The sequence below is a fragment of the Tupaia chinensis genome, unplaced genomic scaffold, assembly GCF_000334495.1.
Source record: "Tupaia chinensis unplaced genomic scaffold, TupChi_1.0 Scaffold000199_1, whole genome shotgun sequence".
In the NCBI taxonomy this organism is placed as follows: Eukaryota; Metazoa; Chordata; class Mammalia; order Scandentia; family Tupaiidae; genus Tupaia; species Tupaia belangeri.
In genome coordinates, this window is record NW_006159674.1 from 3,197,212 (window position 1) to 3,224,432 (window position 27,221).

A 27,221-nucleotide genomic window follows, 5' to 3' on the forward strand; every position below is an offset into this window, starting at 1 on the left:
GATTGATGGATCTTAGGCCAATTCAGTGTTTACTCTGTGGCGGGACCTCCACACTGTTTCTCAAGCAGCTGCACTATTTCACATTCCTACTGGGAGTGCATGTTGTGGACAGATGGGTTTATAAACAGAATGACCATCCATGTTAGTATCTAATTGACCACATGGCTCAGCTTGGAGTCAAGTAAGAGTTCTTAAAAATAAAACTCAAAAAAACCTCTAACCCTTAGACCTTGTTCCTAGAACTAAAGCTAGGCACTATTTAAACATGTATTTTATATACACACACACCCACACACAAACACACACAGGTGGTTACTCCCCCCTTTTTTTGTTTTAGACATTTTTTTTTTGCTATAGAATGTGTGTGCATGCCAGAGGGACAGAGAGACAGAAAACAAGAAATCATCCCCTGGAAAGATGGCCATGCCGCAATCCCTTCTCCATTCTCCTCTCTGGATCTTGGGTGCACACAAACGTATGCATGTCATGAATTTTAAGGACTCGAACCATGGTCAGTTGACTATGTGGGAATTTAGGGACATAAACATTAAGCCATCTGCTGGTCCCAGTCACCGTATGTTAGGAAGAATAAACTTAGCAGTTGTTTCCCAAGAGACTACCACAAAGGAACATAATAAAGCCAGTACTGAACAGCGCGAAGGCACTAGGAAAAGCGTCCCATTCCCTGAGAGTGAGCGCGAGCGTGGACACACGCTCTACTCTTACCCTGGTTTTGGCATCAATTTTCGCTCCTCGATCAAGCAGTAGTTTGACCATATTTGCATTTCCTCTTTTTGACGCAACATGTAAAGGAGTGATGTCATTCTGTGGAAGAAAGGAAGAAAAAATGTTTTTATATTTTTGATTTAACCAAAACATTGCATCCTAAACCTACCCCAGCATATCCTTGCTCTTTCTTGGCTTCTTCCCCCCCCCTTATTAATTTATTTACATATTTTAAATTTCATTTTCTTTTATACATTCAATCACATTATTTAGCTTACAAAGTGAATATTTCAACAGGTGAACATTTCTCCCTAGTCCAGTTGATAAAACCCTAAAATATTTTCAACAAATACCACATTTCTTTGTCCCATTAATGCTTTCATGAACAGTACACTTCCCAATGTTTCTTACAGACAGTAATTTTCTTCAGAAAGAAACTCAAAATAAGGGATGAAAAATTTGAGGGAAATAGCTTATAGGGCAAGGTTTGAGTTTATTTCAAAGAACTGAAGTGCCTGGAGGATGAGATTTCTTTTTGCTCAAAAATCCCATACCTTCAAGTCAAAGTGTTTTCCTACAAATTTGTGTGACACATACTGGCTAATGAAGTGTTCACTAATGAATGGCAGGTTAAGTTTAGAAATGTCATGTGATTTGGAGTCTTCTCTGGGTGCAGTTGGAGTAGCGGGTTGTCAAGAGACAACAGCAACTGAAGCTGGGAAATCTGTCTCTCTGTATGTAGTCACATGACTTCCTCTGCCCATGGTGTTTAGATGTGTTTACAGGCATGTGTTAGTAATCTCATAGAAACCTTTCTTTTTTTTTTTTTTTTTTTTTTGAGAGAGAGAATTTTGCTACAGAGCATGTGTGCTCACCAGAAAGAGACAGAAAGTGAGAAATCACACCCCCCCCTCCCAGTGGGGATGGCCATGCTGCAATTCTTTCTCCTTTATTCTCCTCTTGGGATTCTGGACACACAACACCCAGTGTGAATTTTGAGCTGCTTGATCTGGGACTTGAACCATGGTTGCTCATGTGGGAGTCCAGCTATGTAACCATTATGCCATCTGCTGCTCCTTGCCTTTTATTTTTTAATAATAGCCAGGTTGTTAGGACAAGCTGAAATTCCAATCAAGGTCCCCTTAAGTTCAAAGGTAGGCCATCATAGTTGTTTCCTCCATGCGTCTTACAGGTACAATCATTGTTTCCATACTATCAAGGAAATAGATGTATGTTTCTATGTGTGTATAACAGCAATATAGATTTAAAGTCTGTTATTCTTAAACATCAATTATATCACAAATGAACTAGGCTCATAGGGATCATATATTTAATTTGATAACATACAATGTTATCACTACTAGATATTAATCACTTCCAACATTTTGGACTCTGGTAAATTCTTTATTGTCTCATGTAATTCTCATAATACTACATACAATCAGAATTACAATTCCATTTTACAGTTGCAGGAAAAGCCAGCAGGACCAGGAATCAACTATTACATGCTTAAACTCTTAAAAACATGATTTTAAAGAGCACTTTATCATGAACAATTCCAAATATACACAAAATTTGAAAGAGAACAATGACCCCACCCCAGATTTTGCCATAGGGCACATGCACTCACTAGAGACAGAGAGAGAGAAATTAAGAACCCCCCCACCCCCATTCCCTCCCAGGGTGAGAGGATGTCACACTGCTTTTCCTCCATTATCCTCTTGGGATTTGGGGCATGCACACACACCCAGTGTGCTTTTCAAACCACGAGTCTGGGACTCTAACCGGGCAGTCAACCATAAGAGATCCTGCTGCCCCAACCTCCATGCCATCTGCTGGCAGAAAACAATGAATTTTAAGTGCTCCTCGCCCTGGTTCAGTAGATATCAGCCTTTTGCCAATAGTACTTATTCTATACCCTCATTTTTTTTTTTCTTACTGAAGAAGTTCAAGAAAAAGAGAAAGAAAATTCTAGGCATTGAATTATTACATAAATACTACAATTTATTTAACTGATAAGGAAAGTTCAAAAACAATCACAATACTACTGTTATAACTAAGAAAGCAAAAATAATTCCTTCACAGTACCTAAGACCCTATTCACATTCAAATTCTCCAATTATCTCAGTTGGTTTACCCCTATTAGAAGGTTCACATATTTCTCTAGGTTGAAAGGTCTCTTATATCTTTAAATTTCCATTCCTACCCTAACCCCCCCCCCCCCCCCCCATGTCCATTAAAGTAATTGGGTAATTTATGTACAGAGCTTTCTACAATCTGGATTTGAGTACATCTTGATGGGGTGTTGTTTAACACATCCTTTCCCCCCTGTATTTTCTGTAAACTTTTCTAATTAAATTTTTAAAGGTTTTTGTCATGGGTATGTGCACTCTCCTGAGAAACAATGAGATGGAAAGTGAGAAATCACCCCCTCCCCGTAAGTGGATGGCCATGCCACAATCTTTTCTCCTCCATTCTCTTCCTGGGATTTTGGGCATACACACATGCCCAGACACACACCAGGATAATTTTCAAGTCCCTAGGTCCAGCACTTGGACTGTGGTTGGCCATTTGGGAATCCAGTGCCATAACCACCACACCATCTGTTGGCCCCTAATTAAATGGTATTTAACAATTATAGATTTTTCCACAAGTAGAGAGACTATACATTTTATCTCATTATTCTTATATGCTAAAACATAAAGGCAGAATCATTTTCATATAATAAAAATTACTCTTATCATTCTTAGATGTGAAATGATAAATCATTGATAAATGTATTAAATGAAAAAAAAAGAGACTTGCAGCATGGACAAGGTTAATATCTTCGTTCTACACCAGGATTAGGCAAAGGGCCAGATGGCAACTATTTTCTGCTTTGTAGACCATGTAGTTTCTGATGCATCTATTCAACTCTACCATTGCAGCACAAAAGCAGCCACAGAAATGTGTAAAGAGACGAGAGTGGGTGTGTTCCAATAAAACTTTATTTGCAACAGCCGGCAGTGGGCTACATTTGGACTGTGGGCAGTACTTTGCTGATTCCTGGTTTTTTACTGAAAGTTTCAATCAAGTGTGGAAGATTATAGAAGAGAAAAGGAAACTCAATGCTCTGCTGTGTATAGGCTTTAATCTTGTCTGGTGTGGACTATTTGGTGTGAGTGAAAGCTGGAAAAAAATATCATGACGACTTTTAAGTTTATCTTCCTTGTCTGTTTTTCCTGAGTGCAGTGTGTGGTTCTCATGACCCAAGTAGCACAGAAGATAGCCCTGAAGCAGCAGTGGAATGTTAGGTGAGGAGTACAGAAAACAGTTCCAATGGCAGGGCTAGCTCATTGAGCCCGAGTGCAGTAAGGCACAAAAATCTCATCGCTCCCCAGTATGAGCAAGGGCTTGCCTGCTATTTCCCTGGAAGCATGTGCCCTTGCCTGGTTGAGGACTTAATTAACCTTTACCACAAGCAGGCTAATTTTAGTGAGCGGAAGAACTCTATTTCTAATTTTGCCCTCTTCCATATTCATGTACTCTCTCATACTGTAGATGTTAAAAGGGTGCCTTGCATGTCGAACTCCCATATTTTTCTACACCTCTCTGACCCTTCCTTGTGGGGTGTTGTATAATTCTATAAAAATGCTACAAAGAGCTTACCCTTCTATACTTTCATTTTACCCTTAAAACAATCCAGTGAACTAGGATAAATATCGTTAACCCCAATTGACTGACAAAGAAGGTGAGGCATGGAACTAATCAGCAGTGTGCAGACGAGAAACAAAACAGCTAATTAGAGGCAGAAACAAGATCAGAATTCAAGTCTCCAGACTCTTAAGTTGTGGTATTTTCAGGGAAGGATCAGAATGCCCCAGTCTAAGAACTACGTTTCTCGTCCCTGTCAAAGAGAGGTTTCTACTGAAATGCATACTTTTATTCATCTCTGAACCATGTGGTGATTCCTCCAACTATGACAGAGACAAATCAAAATGAAGGCTGTACCTGTGAACCACTCCATGGGGTGTTTATATTATGATTCCTCAGTTAATCAATAAAAATGTATTATGCCTTATGGTGCATAAAGCTCAGTGTTTCCTTTCCACTGTCTAAGCAAGCAACAGAATTAAGGATTCCTAACACATCAAGAGTCTAATGATAATGGAGACATATAGCTTATGTGGGAGAACCCTCATTTGCTGCTGGTGAAATGGAAAATTGTACATGCTTTTTAAGGATCCCGTTTGGCAGTTTACAGGAAAAGCCTTGAAATCTGTAACTACAGATGTAAGATTGGTTGTCAGGTTGGATGCCATGGTAGAAAAGGCAGGAGTGTGAAGAAAGATGCATCTTTGAGGCCAGGCACATCCCTGAGACTGAGACAGAGCCAGAATGAATCTCCTGAGTCCCAGCATAAGTCTAGTATGGAATGTCAAGTAGGAGTGGTCAGGTGCTGAGCAGAAGCAGGAGGGTGATGAGAGACTTTGAGGTGTGCAGGTGAGCACAGAAAGCTAAGGGTAGAATGATGATGCTAAGTAACAATGTGCATGGAAAGAGGGAATTTCAGCAAAGATTTGGGATTTCTTTTTTTTTTTTCTTATTTTGAGAGGTTTTTGCTATGGGGCACGTGAACTTGCCAGAAAGACAGAGAGAGACAGAGAGACAGCAAGTGAGAAAGGAGGGGATGACCATGCCGCAATCCCTTCTCCTCCATTCTCTTCTCAGGATCTTGGGCGCACACACACAGGCACAGGCACCCAGTGTGAGTTTAAGCCACCAGGTTCGGGACTCGAACCACAGTCGACTACATGGGAGTCCAGCGACATAGCCATTACGCCAACTGCTGGTCCCAGACTTGGGATTTCTAAGAAACAGTCAAGTGGAAACACGTGGTAAGAAAAACCACAACATAAGAATTGAATTCCTTTGTTAGACTCATTGGCAGACTCGGCCTAGCTGAGAGAGGAACCAGTGAACTTAAAGATACATCAGTACAAAATTTTTGAACTAAAATCAAAAGAAAGAGTGGAACAGAAAGCACAGAGCATCCAAAAGTGGTGTGACAATATAAATCAGCTGACCAGAGCTGCGTAAGAAGACACAGAATGGGACCAAAGAAATAATTTAAGAGACAATAATTAAGAATGTTTTCAAAATAATGAAAGCTATGAAACCCCAAGAAGATCACAGGACATCAAATAAGGCAATAGACAAACTCCCTACCTAGACTCATCCGTCAAATTGCTAAAAGAGAAAGATACACCATCTTGAAGGTAACCCAAGGGGGTGGGGAACATAGACTTCATACAAAGAACAAAAATAGGAAGTTATGCAGACAACTCATCAGAAATTATGCAAGCCAGAAAACAAAGTGACATCTTCAAATACTGAAAGTAAACTATTGAATGAGAATGTGATATTAATACAGTGAAAACTATCTTTGAAAACTCAAGGAAAAATAAAGATTTTTAAAGAGAAACAAAAGCTGAAGGAATTCATCACCATTAGATCTGCACTACAAAAAAAAAAAAGTGTTTTTTTTTTTTTTTTTTTTGGTAGGGCTGTTGCCATAGTGTGCATGTGCTCACCAAAAAGAGACAGACACACAGAGAGAGGGAAAGTGAGAGATCACCCCTGATGGGGGATGGCCATTCTGGATTTCCTTCTCCTCCATTTTCCTCTTGGATATTGGGCACGTGCACACATGCGCCTGGTATGATTTTCAAGCTGCTGAGTCTTGAACTCAAACTGTGGTGGGTCATGTGAGAGTGCAGCTCCTTAACTACACGTCACCTGCTGGTCTCAACGATACCAAAAATTCTTAAAGGAAGTTCTTTAGGCAGTAGGACTGTGATAAATCACACAGCAATGTAGACCTACACAAAGAAATGAAGGGCTCTGGAAATGGCAAAAATGAAGATAAATATAAGAGATAGTCATCTAAAATAAAACAGTAACAATGAAATGTGGGTCTCCTAAAATTTGTAAAAGCAAATGCTTAACAATCACTACAGTCAGAAGAGAGGGAGCAACTTGGAACTATACTTTTGATGAACTGTGACACTGCACGTAAAGTGATATAATATTTGAAGGTAGACTACGATAGCAACATGAGAAATAAATAATGCAATTAAAAACAGTCTAGGGAACCAGCAGTTAGTGTAATGGCTATGTCGCTGGACTTCCACGTAGTCGATCGTGGTTCGCGTCCTGGACCCGGTGGCTTAAAACTCACGCCGGGCACGTGTGCGTGCGTGCCCAAGATCCCGAGAGGAGAATGGAGGAGAAGGGATTGCGTCGTGACCATCCCCCATGGGGGGTGATTTCTCGCTTTCTGTCTCTATGTCTCCCTCTGTCTGTCTGGCGAGCACACGCACCCTATAGCAAAAATCTCTCCAAAAAAAAAAAAAAAAAAAGAAAAAAAAAAAAAAACAGTCAAAAATACACTCTAAACTTATATATGAAACAAAAATATACTTTTTATGTGTGTATATGGACTTAAGACTATATATATAAAAACAATATAAAATGCTATTTATGTATATATAAAACATATTTTATAAAACATGTTTTATAATTCATTTTATGTTTCCTATATTATATAAATATATTTATATATTATAGATATGTTATAAATTTTATGTTATATATATATATATATATACATACACACACGTTTTCTAAAAAGACTATATAAAGATTAATCTAAATGTTGATCATTTCTCTCTCAATAGTGAGATTATAGGTAAATTTTTTGCTTCATACTTTTCTCAAAAAAATTCTACTGTGGGGACCAGTAAGTGGCATAATAGTTATGTTGCTGGACCCCCCCATGTAGTCAACCATGGTCTGAGTCCTGGTCCCAGGGGCTTAAACTTCACACTGGATGCGTATGCATGAGTTCCCAAGATCCTGAGAGGAGAAGGGATTGTAGTATTGTAGTGTGGCCATCCCCGCAGAGGGTGATTTCTCAGTTTCTGTCTTTCTGATATGTATACATACCCTATAGCAAAAATGTCTCTCAAAAAAATTTCTACCATATACATTTGTGCAGTGTACAATGAAAAAATAATTGTATTTTAATATTGACTAATTTGTACCCCATACCTACCATCTCTGTCTCAGCGTCCATAATTTGAGCTCTTCACAGAGAAGTTTTTACCTACTTCTTCAATATTTGAATTTTGAAGAAATCTGCTAATCCTGGAGATGCTCTGACCTAAAGATATGTTACTATTTCTTTTGTCATTACTGTAGAAATGAAGTATGGCTAGAGTTAAAGCTCTATATGTTCTGAGAAGAAGCCTGAATTATAAGTTGGACAAAAACAGTCTAAACCTAGAGTTTTGAAATCTGGCCTGAATTTAGTGCAAAGAAAGGTAGATGCTACTCTAATTTTTTTTTTCTTTTTTTTGGAGAGGTTTTTTTTTTTTTTTTTTCGCTATAGGGCACGTGCACTCGCCAGACAGACAGAGAGAGACAGAGAGACAGAAAGCGAGAAATCACCCCCCAGTGGGGATGGTCACGACGCAATCCCTTCTCCTCCATTCTCCTCTCGGGATCTTGGGCATGCACGCACACGCGCCTGGCATGCGTTTTAAGCCACCGGGTCTGGGACGTGAACCGCGGTCGACTACATGGGAGTCCAGCGACATAACCATTACGCTAACTGCTGGTTCCCAATGCTACTCTAATTTTGTATAAATAAGTTTATTAATGTTTCTTCTTGTATCAAAGAAACTTTTCTTGTATTTCAAAAGTGCTATAAAATATATTAGCATTTTGATAAGTTGTGTTTACTAACTGACAAGAACCTCCAAGATTACTTAGTCTGATCAAGCATTTCATAGATAAGGAAGAGAACACGGAGGTAAAGTGATTCATTTGTGGTTACAGAGCTTGCAGGTTGGCCAAGACCCAGTTTCCCCAGTTCCCAGGTACTATCCCTAAACTCTTTCACTAAACTCTTTGGGCTTATTTAAAAACCACTACTTTCACCATCAGCCCAATAGCATCATACTCAACTTAAATTTTCCACCAAACTACTCAAAAGAATCATTATTCACGGTTGAAAACTTAAAGTCTAGAGCTGGTAGGTGGTGTGGTGATTGAGGTGCTAGATTCCCACTTGGCTGACCACGGTTTGGGTCCCAGACCTGGCCACTTACTTTCTCACTCTGCACTCACTACCCCTGTCTCTCTCTGGTCAAAGTGGAAAATAATTTAAAAAAATTATTAATATTAATAAGTATGATTAGCCAATGTTTCCCCTTCTCTAGTATTTACTTGTCCTCAGTCCTTTTGAAAAACGATGAATAAGACAGGAAAAGACCACACAGAAAATGCATACATTTTATGAGCATCAATGAAGAAAAAGTTTCATAAAAATATTTACGTAGTTTCGGCCCTACAATATAGTCTTCGTGGCAGACTAGGTCCTGAATAACAACTGTAGTGTGCATACCAACCCTAGTGGCTTAAAAAACACATGGGTTGTGTTGTGTGTGTATACTCTACATACTGATGGGTTGGAGAAATGGAGGAAAAAGGACTATGGTGTGACCACACCCCACTGGGGGTATGTGCGCATGCGCTTGCTCTTTCATGGGTGTGCTCTCTGGCAATTAAAAATTTACATAAAGGGACCAGCAGTTAGCATAATGGCTATGTCACTGAACTCCCATGTACTCGACCATGGTTTGAGTCTCGGACCGTTAGGCTTTAACTAATGCCGGGTGCAACTGCGTGTGTGCACAAGATCCTGAGAGGAGAATGGAGGAGAAGGGATTGAGGTGTGGCCATTCCCCCTGGGGGGTGATTTCTCGCTTTCTATCTCTCTGTCTGTCTCTGTCTTTCTGGCGAGTGCACGTGCCCTATAGCAAAAACCTCTCCAAAAAAATAAAAAAAATTACATAAAACATTATGGATTTGGACTAAAACTGGATCTGGATTAAATGCTCAAAATTTTGACTGGACAAAATTACAGTGCATAGCAAGTTTAATTATCTCTAATTTCTGGGCCAATAACCTAATTACACACTTAATAAAATGATATGGATCACTGCTGTATCTCCTAATGTGTGGATTTGGATTCTCACAGTGTGATTTCTAACCCTTTTTTCTTTTGCAGTTTATTCTTCTACACTACTCTCCTTTCATCTTGATTTTTAGACAAGTCTTTTCATTTATAACCTACATTCCCTACAAGCATCAATCCCTGAAGTAGGGGTTAAAATTCCAACTTAGAAAAATAGGTTTTTGTCTTCCAATTTTAGAAAAAAAAAAGAAGTAAATCATAATATTTGTATAAATTCAATATATTATATTCTACAATTTTATCATACTTTTCTACAGTAATATATCATATTATATTTTATACTGATCACTGTTGATAGTAAGATCATGTAAGTCCAAAAATAAAAAATTTATTGTACTTCCTAAACTATAAAACTGGCTTAGAAATGTACAGAAGTTTTTTTGTTTTTTTTTTTTTAAGAGATTTTTTTACTATAGGTTGCATCCACTTGCCAGAGAGACAGAAAGAGACAAAAAGCAAGAAATCATGCCCAGGGAGGATGACCACAACGCAGTCCCTTCTCCATTCTCTCCTCAGGATCTTGGACATGCACACATATATGCTCCGCTTGAGTTTTAAGCTGCTGGGTCCAGGAGTTGAACTGCAGTTGACTATATGGGAGTTCATCAATGTTATCATTATGCCATCTGCTGTCCCATACAGATTTTTAATAATACGTTTTGGATAGAGAGGACTATATCTTGATTACAAATTTATTTCAACTCCATCTCTTAGTGGTGGTCTAGTGAAAGGCACATTTCATCATGAATAAGAAGACCAGGCCCCACTTCTTATTTTTTACACCAACTTTCCTGATAAGCTACTGCAAACATGTCCTCTATGAACTTTCTTTAATTTTAATGTTTTAGAGGTTTTTAGTTTTTGTTTGTTTGCCATAGGGTGTGTGCTCACCCGGGAGGGATAGCCATGCCATAATCCCTCCTCTTCCATTCTCCTCTTGGGATTTTGAGCACACGCAGATGTGCCCAGTTTGATTTTTAAGCTGCTGGGTCTGGCACTTGAACTGTGGTTGGCCATGTAGGAGTCTAGCATTTTAACCATCACACCACCTACTGGCCCCAAGAATCTATTTTCTTATCTGTACAACAGACATAACACTTCCACTGCCGTCAAGAGGAGATAGGAGATAATTCATGTGAAAAAGAGGGAGGGAAATTCCCAGGTATCCCCATCTCTCTTGTCTTATTTTATCCACACAACAACACTAGAAAGAGGTACTATTTTTTTTTCTTTATCATATAATTGAGGGAACTAAGATTTCCCAAATAAAAATAATTTGTCAAACACAGCGTCCAAAGCTGCTCTAGTTTGCCCCTAAGTTTATGCTTCCAGTCTAGACTATGCTATCTCCATACCTTGCAGCAATGCAAACATACAAGTGATTCTCATCATTACAGTGTTGATAGAGCACCTAGCAGGGTGCTATGACGGGTGGTGCTGAGGTCGGTGCTACAGGGCCTGAGAGAGTGCTTAGGTTCAACTCCCAGGCCTGCTCCACATTAGTTATATCACTTTGGGTAGGTCTATTTAATTTCTCTGTATAGATTTCTTACCTGTAAATGAAGCTAGTAATAGGCTAGTAACAGCATCTATACCATATAATTGTCATGAAGATTAAATAAGTTAGTAAGCATAAAATCTTAAGAATAGTGCTTGGTATTTAGTAAACACTAAACATTGTCAGGTATTACAATTACTATTTCTCTTATCATCATATATAGGGACATTTAAAAATCCATGAGACATCTGTATCTTGTAAGGACATTGTGAAGTAGTTTCAGTAGGAAGGGCATGCAGACTTGAGGGAATCCGTGAAAAATCAGTGAAATCTGAAGGTGCTAAATCTGGTGGTTGTTGTGGTAGATGCCAAATGTTAGAGAAGCACTGCTTTGGCCAGTCTTAGTTGAAGACTTTAGAAGGACTGTGGCTTGGGTAGAGAGTGCCAGGAAAAAAAAAAAAAAAGGAAGCCTGGGCCTACCACGGCTGCTATAAGACAACAGATACATGTGGTATGTGACATGATGTATGTGATAACATGACAGCATGTGATCAACAGGACACAGGAAGAAATAACTGCCTCTGCTGGGAGATGCTCACCAACTTCTCTCAGCTGTTTCTCAAAAACTCCATTGAGGTAGCAGCTAAGTTCATTTCATAAAAAAGCCACCAAAGCAAGGTCATTTCTGTTACTCCCCTAACTGAAGGCAGGGTCACTTCCTCCTCCTTCACTTGTGATAAATGGCAGACTTTTCATTTCATTTAAATATAGAAAGAACAGTTGATTATAGGTCTCCTCCTCTTCCAATCTTCTTTTTTCTTAAAAAGTGACTGGGAAAAAACTGGCAGGTGGTGTGGTGATCAAGGCACTGGACTCCCACATGGCCAACCACGGTTTGAGTCCCAGACCCAGCAGCACACTGAGTGCGTGTGCACATGCTCAAAAACCCAGAGGAGAACAGAAGCACAGAGATTGTAGTGTGGTCATACCCCCATCCCCGCAGGGTGGATGACTTCTTATTTTCTCTCTGTCTCTCTCTCTCTGTCTCTCTTCAATGAGCACATGTGCCCTATGGTAAAAACCTGAAAAAAAATATTGGGGAAGGTTATCACTAAGGGAAAGCATAAGTAGATAATGTCACTCAAAATCTTCTATTTATGAAAGATGAAACATTATGACTATTTTAATTTGGTCTAATAAATATGAAATTTAAAATAAAGTTTGAGAAGGAATCAGGTATTTTCTGCTTATTTTTACCACTTGCCATGACTTGTGCCCCTAAGTTATTATTACACTTAAAAAAACTAAAACTAAATGTCCAAAGATGAAGTTTTCAGTGTGTGGGGGCTGGCAGATGGCGTGGTGATTAAGGGTACTGGACTCCTACATGGCTGACCACAGTTTAAGTCCTGGAACTGGTGGCTTGGTTTCTCACTTTCTCTCTCTCTCTCTCTCTCTCTCTCTCTCTCTCTCTCTCTCTCCCTCTGTCCCTCTCTGGTCAAATTAAAACAAAGTTAAATAAAATAATTGTTTTTTAAAAAAGATTTTTAGTGTGTTAATGGTTTACATTTAATACATACAAATACATTTTAAGATTTTTTTCTCATTCTATTCTTTTAAACATTAGCCCTATTACTATTGATTTAATAAAGAGAGACAGAAAAATGATTAGCCAAGAGGCTTACAAAGAAAGCACGGGAAAGAATTAAGCAAAGGCTACTGCCATCCTTGTTCACCACAAAGATACATGTCCACTTGGCTCTTTCTTCGTATGCCTCTAATGAAATGAAACAGGTCTTTTGGACAGTCTTTTTCTCTTTTCCAGTTTGCTCACTACTTGCTTATTCTCCACCAACTTCTCTCTCTGTGCTTTGTGGATAAAGAGATTAAGTCCTCACCAGCCTTGCTGAGACTGACTGAAAATATTAATGCCATTGACACTTCCTTGACCTCACTCCCCTCCTTGGGAGACCAACTAAATCCCATTTGATTGGACACCTGATAGTGACACGCTCCCCATTGGCTTCAGCCAATGCTCGGATATGTGCTGTTTGCTGGGAAATTAGGCTCTGAGCATTTGAATCTGTTCTGCTCTAAATAACTCAAGAGATTTATCTGTTTTCTCTTAAGGATAATATAAGGCTGTGTATCATTAATATCATCAGAGGTGTCCACTTGGATTAGCAGAGGACAGCTCATCAGTAATTTAGATCTGCCACTGCCGGGTCTTCCTCTGGTTCCCTCGAGTTATTCAGTAATGGGGGAGGGCAGAGCATTTTATTCCACACCAGCTTCTCCTCACACTCCCCTCAGCAAATGCACACAGTCCTCGCTATTGCCTGAGGAGCAGGAAGACCAGGCCCCAAGCTGAACGCAGGCCTCTTTTCTCCGTTACAAACTCCTCTTCTACTTTGGCATTGCTGGATGTAACAGCTCACTGGGTCTTTGGACCTATCTAGGGCAGTGGTTTTCAATATGTGCTTCGCAATTAAACAACTGTGGTAAAATACACATAATATAAAACACTGACCTTCAGCATTAAGCGTACAGTTCTGTAGTGTTATGTACACTCATGTGGTTGTGCAACCAATCTCTGTGAACTCTTTCTAGCATGAAAAAAATGGAAACTTTATACCTAGCAAACAGCTTCCTAGTTCCTTCTCCCTCCAGCTCATGGCAACCACCATTCTATAATATTTTTTCTCTAGGAATCCGACTACTCTAGGTACTTAATATATGTACAATCACACAGAATTCATCTTTTTGTCACTGGCTTCTTTCACTTAATGTAACATCCTAAGGTTCATCCACACTGTAACATGTATCAGCGTTTTCTTCCTTTTTAAGACTAATATTCTGGGAGCCAGCAGTTAGTGTAATGGCTATGTCACTGGACTTCCACGTAGTCAACTGCGGTTCGCATCCTGGACTCGGTGGCTTAAAACTCACGCTGGGTGTGTGTGCGTGCGTGCCCAAGATCCCAAGAGGAGAATGGAGGAGAAGGGGTTGCGGCGTGGCCATCCCCCCTGGGGGGTGATTTCTCGCTTTCTGTCTCTCTGTCTGGCGAGCACACGTGCCCTATAGCGAAAACCTCTCCAAAAAAAAAAAAAAAAAGACTTATATTCCGAAGTATACATACATTACATTTGCTTTACCCATTCATTTGTGGCCACACCTGAACAACTTTCGCCTTCTGGCTATCGTGAATATTGCTGAATACAGGTATACGAGTATCTCTAGACATTTCAATTCTTTAAGCCGTTCAAGAAGAATTGCTGGATCATATGGCAACTCTATATTTAACCTGAAGATATGCCAAATTGCTTTCACTGTGGCTGCATGACTTACATTCCCAACAACCATGTACCAGAGTCCCCATATCTACACATCCTCACTGACAATAATTTTTTTCTTTGATAGTAGACATCTTAATGATGTTCAATACATGCTTTTAAAATGTACTTTTAAAGTATACATTTCAAAGCTTCTATTATTCCATAAACAATGAATCTGCAGCACTAAAGATTGATATAGCAATTTTTTTTAATCCTGTAAGAGTTTCCTAAGTAAAAAAAAATCTACCAAAAATAAAAAAAGACATCTACTGATATAGAGCACACAACTATGAATGTGAATATAATGAAAGAAAAGTATCAGTTATGGGGTTCCCCTTTGTGCAGGCCTGGTGACACATGTATCATACATATCTCATTTCCACCATCATCATGAAATAGACGCTATTAACTCAAACTCACAGGTGAGCAAAGAAAAGCTTAGAAAGGTTATAGGTCTCATGACTAGAAAATGCCAGAGCTGAGGCCTGAAACTGAATTGTGTGATTCCAAAAGCTGGTTCTTTCAAGTGCGTCATAGAGGACAATATACATCCAGATAGTGAGTCTCAAGATTTCTAACTCAGGCTAACATTAGCTCAAGCTCTAAACCCAAGAAGCATGAACTCTATACAGAAAATGCTGCTGAAAATATATTTTTCAACCCAAATGAAATATATTCAAAGTCAATAAAATATTCATTCAACTGTCATGTTATATAAGAAATCGTGGCCTTTTTTTTTGTATTTCTTTAAGGTATGCCTATGAATGCTCATTTATATCTACCTGTGTTACACTAAAAAAAGCTAGAAATATATATGACTAGGGAGATATATAGTAATTAAACTTAAAGGGGTATTTAAAATTCAATTATAGGTCAGAGAGGTGGCTTAGCAGTAATGCAACTGGAGTCACATGGGAAAGGTCATTTGGTCTTTGGATAAATCAGATGATTGCTTAAGTCAAACATGTCAGGAAATGGAAGCAATGACTTTGAAATTTCTCAAGAAAGATGGACTGGACATAACAAAATCAGCCCGGTGCAAATTGCCTTATTTGCATGCAATGCACTTGTCCTAAGGAGATGGTGTTGCTCAACCAGGGACCAAGAAGACCCCAGCTACTGCCCAGGGCCAGTGCCCATCCTTGGGTTCTGGCATCCCTGCGGCCCACGGAGTACTGTGCTGACCCCTCCAGCCACTCAGTGTAATCCACTAGCTCTGATGGTCAGGCACTGAGGCACAAGAAAATTAGTAAGAAGGTCAGGATGCCAATCCCTGCAGGTTCTGGGACAAATAACTGCTTGGGGCCTCAGTTTGCTCATCTGTAAAAATGCCTATTCTTGTGGATTTCAAATGACGTACTGTCTATAAAAATTTTTTATAAGCTGTAACACAAAATGTGAACTTAAGGTTACATTATTTAGGAGCTATAAACATAAAAATAATTGTTATAAGCAACTGAGTTTTTAAGAGACTTTTATGACTTTGGGCAACTGATACAGAGAAAGATTTTCATAGCATGGCCTCCGTCATTATTTTCTAACCTTGCTTGATCAGACAATCACCTGAAGAACTTGTGGACCCCATAAGATTGTAACTCCTACCACAGATTTAATACGTCTGAGTGAAAGAGAAAAACTCTGTTTTCTGTTTTCCTCCAACCTTCAGGCTGTAGAGATCCAGAGCCATACCCATGCGCATACTAGGTATGTTTTTTTTTTAAGAGGTTTTTGCTATAGGGCGCGCGCACTCGCCAGACAGAGAGAGACAGAGAGATAGAAAGCAATAAATCACCTCCCAGGGGGGAGGGCCACGCCACAATCCCTTCTCCTCCATTCTCCTCTCGGGATCTTGGGCACGCACGCACACGCGCCTGGCGCGAGTTTAAGCCACCGGGTCCGGGACTTGAACCACGGTCAACTACGTGGGAGTCCAGCGACATAGCCATTACACTAACTGCTGGTCCCACTAGGTGTGTTTTTCAAGCCAATAGGGCCAGGGCTGGAAGGTGAGATCTGGCTTCCTTTCTTCAGTGTCTATTTATTGAGCAACAGGGCTAGCCCTATCATATATTTTTGTAATAAGGCCATCAAGTTTCTAAATATCAAGAGTCTATTTCAAAGCATGACCATTAGGAAATAAAAACATATATTTGACTCATCTTGCAACCTTGGCACAGGCTGAGAACCAACTGCCAATTAACACAAGAGAGGCCGCCATCAGCTCTGGTTTTCTCGTGCCGACCCTGGATTAAATCCAAAGCCCAAGTACACATGTCTCTGATGTAATAGTATTATAAACTACATAGCCTGAGTGTTGTTTATTCTACTTTACTGTTTTTATTGCCCTATTTTATTTCCCTGTCTCATAGCCCAAGTTCTATCACTTCAGAGCTGTGTGGCTTTGCCCAGTTATTTAACTTCTTGCTTCTTGGAGTAAAATGAAAATTATACCCATATCTCATAGTGTTACTGTGAAGAAAAAATGAAAATTATTGCATTACCTAGTACTTATTACTTTTTTTTTTTTTAAAAAGATTTTTGCCATAGGGCATGTACACTGGCTGGAGAGAGAATGAGAAGGAAAGTGAGGAATCACCCCCCGGGGGGATGGTCATGCCACCATAGCTTGTCCTCTATTCTGTCAGGTCTGGGCATGGATGCACGTGTGACCAGTGTGATTTTCAAGCTGCCAAGTCTGGGACTCGAACTGTGGTTAGCCATGTGGGATCCCAGTGCCTTAACCACTGTGTTGCCTGTTTGCCCTGGTACTTAGTACTAAATAAAAGGTATAACCTAAATCAGTTTGAGCTTTGTGTAGGTTATGTTCCCATGATATCCCTCTCTCTCTCTCTCTCTCTCTCTTGTTTTATTTTGATTTGACCAGAGAGGGAGGAAGGGAGGAGGAGGAGGAGGAGGGGAAGAGGGAGAGGGAGAGGAAGCAGGAGAGGGAGCTGGAGAGGGAGCAGGGGAGGGAAAGTAAGTGAGGAAGCAAGTTGCCAGGAAGTCTGGGACTCGAACGGTGGTCAGCCATGTGGGAGTCCAGTGCCTTTAACAACACACCACCACCTGCTGGCCTCCCATGATATACTGAGAGATTTTTGCTATAGGGTGTGTGCGCTTGCCAGAGAGACAGAAAGCAAGAAATTACCTCTCAGAGGGGATAGCCATGCCACAAACCCTTCCCCTCCATTCCGAACCTCTAGGGATTTTGGGCATGCGCACACACACACACACACACATGTCTGCCGTGAGTTTAAGCTGCCAGGTCTGGAACTTAAACAGTGGTTGACTAAGTGAGAGTCCAGCAACATAACTATTACACCATCTGCTGGTCCCTCCCATGATATTTTGAAGTCCCAGTAGTAAGAGCTGGAAGGAACCTCAGGGTCTTCCAGAAAACCATTTTCCAGGAGCATGGCTAGGGATGCTTGATGGCCTTTGAGGAACAATACCAGACTGATCATGAACCTCTAGGTCCTTCTGCCATCCCAGGACACTCTTGGCTGTCAAAACATGCTCACTCTAGTGCGCCTTGGCAGGGCATTCTTGGCAGCTTGGGCGGGACATGGCCATTTACATAAGACTTTCCCATGCACTGAAGAAGGCTGAGCCATTCTGGCTCTGTCCCATCACATGCCAGCTACTGTGTGAGGGGACAGAGCCAGGATGACCTCTTTTCCCCTGGAAGGCTCTACAGAGATCATCTCTGAGAGAAAGAGCATTACACTAGTAGTTGGGACAGACTCCTCCTTGTCCAGAGTTCTTTTCCTAGTACGACTGGAGCCTGCCCTGCTCATAACCAGGTCTCCTCTTCTCCCTTCATACGTGTCACAGGCACCTGAAACACTACTGCCTTCACTAAGTGTCTCTACTTAAAGATCGGCAATGACTCACTTTCACCTGCAGGACCAAGGCCAGTGCCCTCAGCCCAGTCTGACATTCAAGGGGTCCCTCTCCTAGGATCAAACTCACCTTTCACCTACAGTGCCATTTCATACTCACATCTGGACTTCAGCTTCCATTTCTTGCAGCTGATTCTAATCCCTGTATTTCTTTCACAGCCCAGCTAAGCTAGTCCATACCCCTACCTGAACTTATTTTCTTAGAACTTCCTGCTTAGACTTGGGATACAGCCAGTAAATGATCATGCATGTGTCCAGAGTCTTACTCTTTGAAACCCTTGGGTTCTGCTAAGTCTTCCCTCTGGGTGTCCCTTTAGTCTTCCCGTATATTCTTCAAACCCCAGAAGGACGAGATAATGTTCTGTCATTACTGTGGAAGAACCTGCAGTGCTGGAGGAGGGGGCCAGGGTGCATCAGAGCTGTGATGTGGAGGATATGCTGGGGTGTTCAGCAGAATGTCTGTGTGGGGCATAGCAGCCCTTGCTTGGTCATTATTTGCACTCACTGGAGGGAATGAGAATTCTGCAGCAAATGAATAATTATCTTTTAAAGTGCAAATGAATAAGAGCGAGCTCTGCCAACTCCAACCTTAACAGAACTTTATTTCACAGAATTTCAAAATAGGATTTATTTGGGTCATTTAAAAATGTTCTCAGAGTGACAATCCTATAGCAGCACTGCAGGATACAGGGTACGTATTCAAGGAGGAAAAGTGAAGTTAAGAGAAACATGGACCTTGCACTTTCTCTGATTTTTTTTTTTTATTAGAGTTTTTACTGTCTCCATGTCATATTGATAGTTTTTGAAAGGCTGACCTCATGCTGACACACACCACTTCAAACAATAACTCAAGCCTTTTGGGGAGCAACCTTTCCGACTACTTTCTCCAGAAGTCCTTCAGAGAGCTGTCGTGATGCACCTGCTGGACGTGGGCCAGGCTTCACAGGGGAACACGTCTTACAGTGATGGGTCCTCTCCTAGAGGAGAGCAGTGACAGCCACCACAAATACATACCTAGAGCTCCTGTCCATGTGCTGTGGGTCAAGCACTCAGCTGAACAATTTCTGTAAATAATTACATTCAGCGGTCACAGTGCTATGGGATAGGCACTACTGTTGGACCCATTTTAGGGATGCGAAAACTGAAGTGAACACACAGGGTAAGCCACAGGGCAGTATGGAACTCAAGAATTCAAACTTCAGTGTGGTCTCCTTGCCACTGTACTATTTTTGTTTTTTGTTGGGGTGGGGGGGAGAGGTTTTTGCTATAGGGCGTGTACACTCGTCAGAAAGAGAGAGACAGAGACAGAAAGCAAGAAATGACTCCTTAGGAGGGATGGCCACACTGCAATCCCTTCTCCTCCATTCTCCTCTCAGGATCTTGCGCATGCAAGATATGTGGCTGGTGTGAGTTTAAGCCACCAGGTCTGGGACTCGAACTGCGGTCGACTACATGGGAGTCCAGCAACATAGTCATTATGCCAACTGCTGGTCCCAGTCACTATACTATTTCTACACTCTACTGTGAAAGGAGAAAGGAAATCTGAAGGCCACCACCATTGCTGTTAAAGGGGTTGGGCAGAGGGGAGGAGCCTGTGTTGACTGACATCTCTCCCATTAGACTGGGAGGAAAACTGCAGGGCTGTTGATAAAGGGACCTGTTCAGGCCATGTCAGTGACACCGCCAGCCTGCGAACCCGGGGTTCAGCATGCATTCTCCTCACTCCATGCTGCTGTCACTTAGAAACTTCACCTCTTTGGGTGAGGAACAACAAAGATCTTACACCACACAGTAAGATGTCAGTAAAACTGAAATGTACAAATTAAATGAAGACAAATACACTTATTTTACGATATATGTAAGAGACCTTCCTTTGATGTGGCATTCAAGGAATTAAGTGGAAAAGGTAGGAATGAGACTACCTGGTATGTGTACAAGAGTGAATCTATACCAAGGCATATGCCCCTCCGGTCTGCCTACTGTTTACTAACTGGCTTTGTTCCCCCTGAGATGATAATATCACCATGGCAACAGGAATATGGTTACTGCAGTAGCTGCAGCTCCTTTCTATAACTCACATTATTTTGCTAATGCCTTCAAATTTCCATTCTCATTCAGAAGGTTTATATAACTCATTTTTAAAACAAAGTCTTTGTCTTTAATGCTGTTAAGATTTAATGCTGTTACATTATGAGAGAAATGTAATTAGCTCTATTTTGGAAAATACATATTAACAAAAAGAAATGTGTTTATGTGTACATTTGGTCTTTTAATGTAAACATTCAAATGCCAGAAAAATAGAACAGGGCTAATGTGAGTGGGTCTCCCCCCCTTTTTTTTCTTTTATTGTATTTTATACAACTTTTATAAGAAAAATATGTTTAAAAAGTATTTTTTCCAGAGGCACCACTACACAAACCAAAGTAGAGTTTCCAGAAGCCCCTGCACCCTTATAAAACCATTATCAAAGTCAGCCACACTCCACTGGATCGATGCTCACCTCTGCTCCGTGTTCCTGGAGCTGATGTTCTTTTGAACACCCTTTGGAGGGAGCCCTGATTGGGCCTACAGTGTCCAGAGACTGAGGCCCTGCTTACAACACCATTAACTGACCAAAGCTCAGCAGTGGCCTTTGGTAACTAGCCCTTTATTCTGGGACTGTCTTCCAAGGTCATCTACACAGCTAAATGAAAAGTCTTGCTGTTCAAATAAACCTGCCCCTGGCGGATGTTACTCAGCACTTAGGTTTGGTGCACTGCTCTAAAATTCTATTAGAATCTTATGGATTTTCCATCTCCCTTAAAGCAATTGATCTCAGTTTGGGAAGCAGTTTATAAAACCAACTGAAGTTCCTGATGGGCCAGGGAGTAGACTGGGGCTGGAGGAAAACAGGTTTGCTGAGGTGCTGGTGCCCAGGAACACTGGGCAAGGAGGTCTAGAAGTGATTTGATCATTTGTTTTTTAGTTCAGCAAATATATATGGAGCCCCTCTTCGTGCCAGGTGCTCCAAGGACTCTAATAATGTAGCATGAGCTGAGTCTGTCCTTGAGGAATTCGAAGTCTTGCCAGTGAGGTGAACAGGATGTGGAAGAGACTACACAAATATTTAATTTTCAATTTGGCCCTCAAAGGACTGTTCAGATAATAAATGTAAAATGCCTAGCAAAGAAGCTGGAACTTAGTAAGTATTTAATACATTTTAAGTTAAAAAAAAATTCTCATTACTAAAAATTCCATCCATAGAAAAAAAGAAATGAAAAAGGAATAAACATTTATTGAGAACTTATTTGATGTTGTCACATATAGCCCCAAGGTTGAATGGAACGCAGTGAGTGAACTTTCTATGGCTCCCTTAGTATTTTGAAAGGTGTCATTCTCTGAGAGGAGCTAAAGGGCTGTCAGGCATCAAGAACAAATATCCTGACTTCTTGCATACAAGGATCATGAGGAATGGATTTCTGAATCTGAATGCTTACCTTTCCAAAAAAGAAAAGAAAAGAAAATCTAAGTAGTAAGAAACACATTCTCTGTGGTTAAGGAATCCTTCACTGGAAGGCTGAGAGGAGAGGATTTAGTGCTTGGAGGCTGGCAGGTCGCAAGGTGGTTAGAGGTACTGGATTCCCATAAGACAGACTGCAGTTTGAGTCCCAGACCTCGCAGCTTGCTTTCTCACTTTCCTTTTTTCTCTCTCTCTGTTTCTATCTGATCAAATTAAAAAAAAAAACACTCATAATAGTAACAAATGGAATTAAATAAATAAATAAATCTAAAACAAAACAAGTCATCAGCACAGAGTCAGACATATGGTGAGCACCTGGGGACCAGATTAAAGACTAAAGGCAGAGGAGGAATAGGACATCTCAGTCTTCAAGGGGCTCAGATGGCCATTAGAGGGTGCCAAATTGACAATAAAATATAAATAAAATGATAGCTGATATAAAATATGAGAGTAGAAGTAAAGGTTGTGATACTTTAACACAGAGGGGTGGGGAGCAACCATCTTTCTTGGTGGTGGGAGAAGTTACATTTTCAGACAAGGAAAGGTGGCTTAATATTGATAATATCACAGCATTGTTCAAAAGAACTTTCTGTGATGATGGGGTATGATGTCTTCTATCTACATCCTCTAATATAGTAGTCACCAACCACATGCAGCTGTTGAACATTTGAAATGCTCCTGAGAATGAAGAAATGAATTTTAAAGTATTTAGTAAAGTACTAGTTACTGGCTACTGAATTAAGATAGTTTCATAGAAGAAACAGAACTTTTTGTCCTCACTGTGGCCCAGAGGTAGTTATGAAGCCTGGACTTTGGCTAGAAGAAATAGTAAAAGGAGTATTCCCTTGTGTTCACCAGAGGTGCACTAAGGAAGAAATCACAATCTATGGATTATAGGGAAAGGGTTATCCACTTACTCTTACTCATGTCTTTCTGCTTTGAAATCTTTGTCAATCCCTAAGTTTTTAGAAAAGTCTTACTTGGCAATATATCCTAGATTTAGTTGTGTATTGAAATTAAAGGAGAGACTGTTCTATGGTTTAGGGCCTTGGTTGCAGAACATCAGTAGAGGAAGGATAATGGATTAATTTAGTCTTAATCTCCAGGTCCCACATATGGCAGACATTCCATGATAGTGGAATTGAATTTGGAAAAGCAGCTTCTGGGGAATGTGCATCCAAGATGTTGTTTTGCTCACATACACACTGAACTATGTTGCCCTCCTGTTTGGGCAGGATCTAAGTCTGAAAAATTCATTTTCCAACAGGTTTTGTAGCTCTAGTATCTGAAAATACTGCTCTATGTTATCAGAAAATTTAAATACCTGCAATAAAGTAATCTTTTGTATGACTTAATTGGATTCTGAATATAGTCCTGTATCTGCCAAAACCTTGTTTGAAACATATGATATTTGAGAAAGGCAGTCTAATGGGCGTGTTAACTAGTCACCCATCTATAGTTCACATGCCATGTTATACCCTACACAACTAGCACATTACAAAGCTAAGTCCCTGGGCCACAGTCCTCAGTTTCTTTGGGCAAGGTTCCTTCACAGATGGAATTTAGCATCCATAGGTAGTGTGGAACAGTAGAACTGAGCCATTTCAAATGTAGTATAGGGACCAGCAGTTAGCGTAATGGCTATGTCACTGGACTCCCATGTAGTCGACTGTGGTTTGCGTCCTGGACCCGGTGGCTTAAAACTCACACCGGGTGCATGTGCATGCGTGCCCAAGATCCCGAGAGGAGAATGGAGGAGAAGGGATTGTGGCGGGCCATACCCCCTGGGGAGTGATTTCTTGCTTTCTATCTCTCTGTCTCTGTCTGTCTGGCGAGCACACGTGCCCTATAGCAAAAAAAAAAAAACAAACCCTCAAATGTAGTATAGGCATAAACTATACATATGTGTGTGTGTGTATGTGTGTATAGATATTTATGATATATATACACACATGCACATACATACATACATATAATGTATATACACATATACATATATATTTTTTTGCCTTTGTTTTTTTAAGTTTTTGCTATAGGGCATGTATGCTTCAGAGAGAAATACAAGAGAGGGAAAGTAAAAAATCATCCTCTGGGGGGATGGTCACTCTGCAATCCCTTCTCCTCCATTCTCTTTTCAGGACTTTGGGCACCCACACAGAAGCCTGACATATTCCTGAAGCTGCTGGGTTCAGGACTAGAACTGAGCAGCCTGTCATGTGGGATTCAGCACCTTAACCTCTATGCTACCTGCTGACACCTATAACTCAGTTTTCTTAAAGGTTTTGTTTTTGTTTTTGTTTTTGTTTTTACAGGGTCTCACTGTGTTGCTCAGGCTAGTCTTGAGCTTGTGGTTCCTACCTCAGCCTCTTGAGATGCTGGGATTACAGGTGTGCCACCACACAAAGCCCTTAGGTTAGACTCCAAATCAAATCTGGGCCTCCCATGTGGTTCCAGCCTGCAAGGGGCAGTGTCTTAGTAGCACACCTCATTGTAGTGGGGTCTCCTTGTTCTTAATCAAAGGAGTCATATGATGAAAATCATGTTTGAGTTATTTTATGCATAAGAAATCATATCTATAGGTAACTATAAGATTTCCTTTGTCAAAAAAACCCCTAAGTAATTAAAAGGGAAATACTCCTTTTTATTATATTTATCAAAGCTTTTAAGAACTAAATTTATTCTCCAGTTGTATTCAGTGGCTCATTCCAGTTGCTTAATAACATTTACTTCTTGGGACCAGCAGATGATGAAATGGTTACATCACTGGACTCCCATATGGCCAATGGAGGTATGAGTCTGGGACCCGGTGGCTTGAAGCTCATGCCAGGTGTGTGTGTGCAAGCATGCCCAAAACCCTGCGAGGAGAATGGAGGAGAAGGGAATGTGGCATGGCCATCCCCCCTGCGGTATGAGTTCTTGCTTTCTGTCTCTCTGGTGAGCACACCTGCCCTATAGCAAAAATCTTCCTTAAAAAAAAAAAAAATTACTTCTTGTGGTTTACTTTTATTTGCTGTACTTTGCATATTTTAATCATAAACTACCTGAAATCCCTTAAGAAAAAAGTGAGGTATAGAACCCTAGGACATAAATTTCCAGTCCTTCCAAAGATCACACCAAAAAGTACTAAATAGGTAAATGACTAGAAAAATGTTTTTATTCAATTATCTTCTCAAAATGGGAAGCTGAATAATAACTTACAAGGAAAAGGTCAATGACAAGAGTGAAGATTAGGTTAGGTGGTCCATTATATTTGATGAAAAAACTCTTAGCCAGTGAAGTACTAATCTATCTTCTTCAATCAATAAAAGGAACTTTGCAGGCATCCACATAATGTAATTTGCCCTTTAGTTATTCCAGTGCATAAATGCTCCTTACTGGAATGATAATCAGTAGTAGCTCTGGTGTGTCTTAGTTACAGTCTCTTCCCCAAGGGAGCCAGAATGATTTGCTAAGAGAGCAAAGGTCATGCTATAAATTCAGATGGTGTCAACGCCATCTCAGCAGACTCAAGTCAAAGAAGGTGAAGACTCAAGTCAAAATGCTGAAGCTGCATTGCACTACTTAGAAGTTACTGCATTAACTCCCAGCAGTGAACCCATGAGACTAGGCAGATCTCCCTGGATAACCCAAAAGAAATGCTGAAGATGTCAGATGGGATAGTTTCCATACATAGAGCAAAATCACAATGCAAAACTCAAAGCTGCCATCATAATAAAAGGAAAGGTGCTACTAAAACAGGTTAGCATGCTATAAATCGGTTTCCAAAATTGCTCTTCATGGGTATTCATTGAACACTAGCTAGGATCTGCTTTATTGGTGCATAAATTAACTAGCACTACAAAGAAGTATTGGAAGCAATCCATTCTATTGTGTACTCCTGCAAACATATTGCATGTGTTTCTGCCTCCCATCTGCTTTGCAAATGAACATCTATTGCATGCAGGAAATAATTGCAGATATGTTGTCCTTGTTCTATTCCCCTTTGCTAGTAGGTACCCACTCTCTGGGTCATGCCCTCAGCCCACAATGCTACAAAGAACTACAGGTCTGCATCTGCCTTTCTTCAATGATCCACATCTTCCATTCTCTACTGTACTCTGCCACAGCCACAAAACAGAAATCACAGCCCCCCTGAGATGGTCTACTGTCATTACTTTTTAATTTCCCTTTAACCCTCTCATCAGTATCTCTGCCCAAACCTGGTTCTGAAACATATGATTTATGGTTATGATTTGCAGCCAGTTCTTAGTAAATGAGGCTTAACGATCTTCCCCTTATTGGTCTGACCAGGTAAAATATGATCCCACATGTGCTCCAGAGCTTCTCATTTTCTCTTGCTATTTCTAATCCATTCCAGAGAGAATTGTGACCTACAAGAAGACCCCAGTGAGGTCGGGATGGAAGAAGCCTCTGCAGTGGAAAGCGGAGATGCTCGATTATAATGTAATAAAATTACTAGAGATTTGGTATCTAAAATGGATTTTTTGAAGCAGCCAGTTTAAGCTCTTTATGAACACTAGGCATTCTCTGATACCCTACAGCAAGGTGTCAATCACAGCTGCAGAGAGAGGCAGAGTTTTCTGGGAAGAAGCACCAGCACAGGCCTCCTGTAAAGTATAATCAAATTCCACTGCAGCCTTCAGCTTGGAATGCTATTGGGCCTCATGACATTTGTGGGACACAGAAATGGTTTACTTACTACCTATTAATGATAACATGTATAGTGTTCTCAACTGGACTGCTCTGAGAAGTATTTCATGTTACATAAATTCTCTTTACAAGCCAAATGATGCATAGCAATTGAATGTTTAAAAATAAATAAATAAATAAAAAATAATCTGGAAAAAAAATGAAAAGCTATTTCCTGCTGCTGATGTGTGTAATAATGTCTTTGTCTTGACTGATAAGCATGGTTAATCATGCTGGAAAAAGAAGTGTTATATACTGTAAAGATATATGTGATTAAATGTAATATAAAAAAAATCCCAAGAGGGAAAAAAAAGAAAAGAATGCTACTGGGCCTCATTCATTAGAAATGACTGGACACAATGCTTTTTGAAATAAGCAAAAAGTCTGAACTTTAACATAATTTAAGCAAAAGCACAGTGTGATTATTTAAAATCCTATCAATATATGGTAACCCAGATAAGCTGAACTACTTGGATCTCCATTGGTCCTT

General features: G+C 40.3%; 1 protein-coding gene across 1 annotated transcript in view; it reads right to left on the reverse strand.

The window, feature by feature from the left end:
- ANK3 (ankyrin 3) overlaps nucleotides 1-27,221 on the reverse strand; it is a 743,189-nt gene that overhangs the window by 205,917 nt on the left and 510,051 nt on the right. The window contains exon 9 of the mRNA XM_027771266.1: nucleotides 727-825. Coding sequence (XP_027627067.1) covers nucleotides 727-825 — 99 coding nt within the window. The remainder of the gene's footprint in view (nucleotides 1-726; nucleotides 826-27,221) is intronic.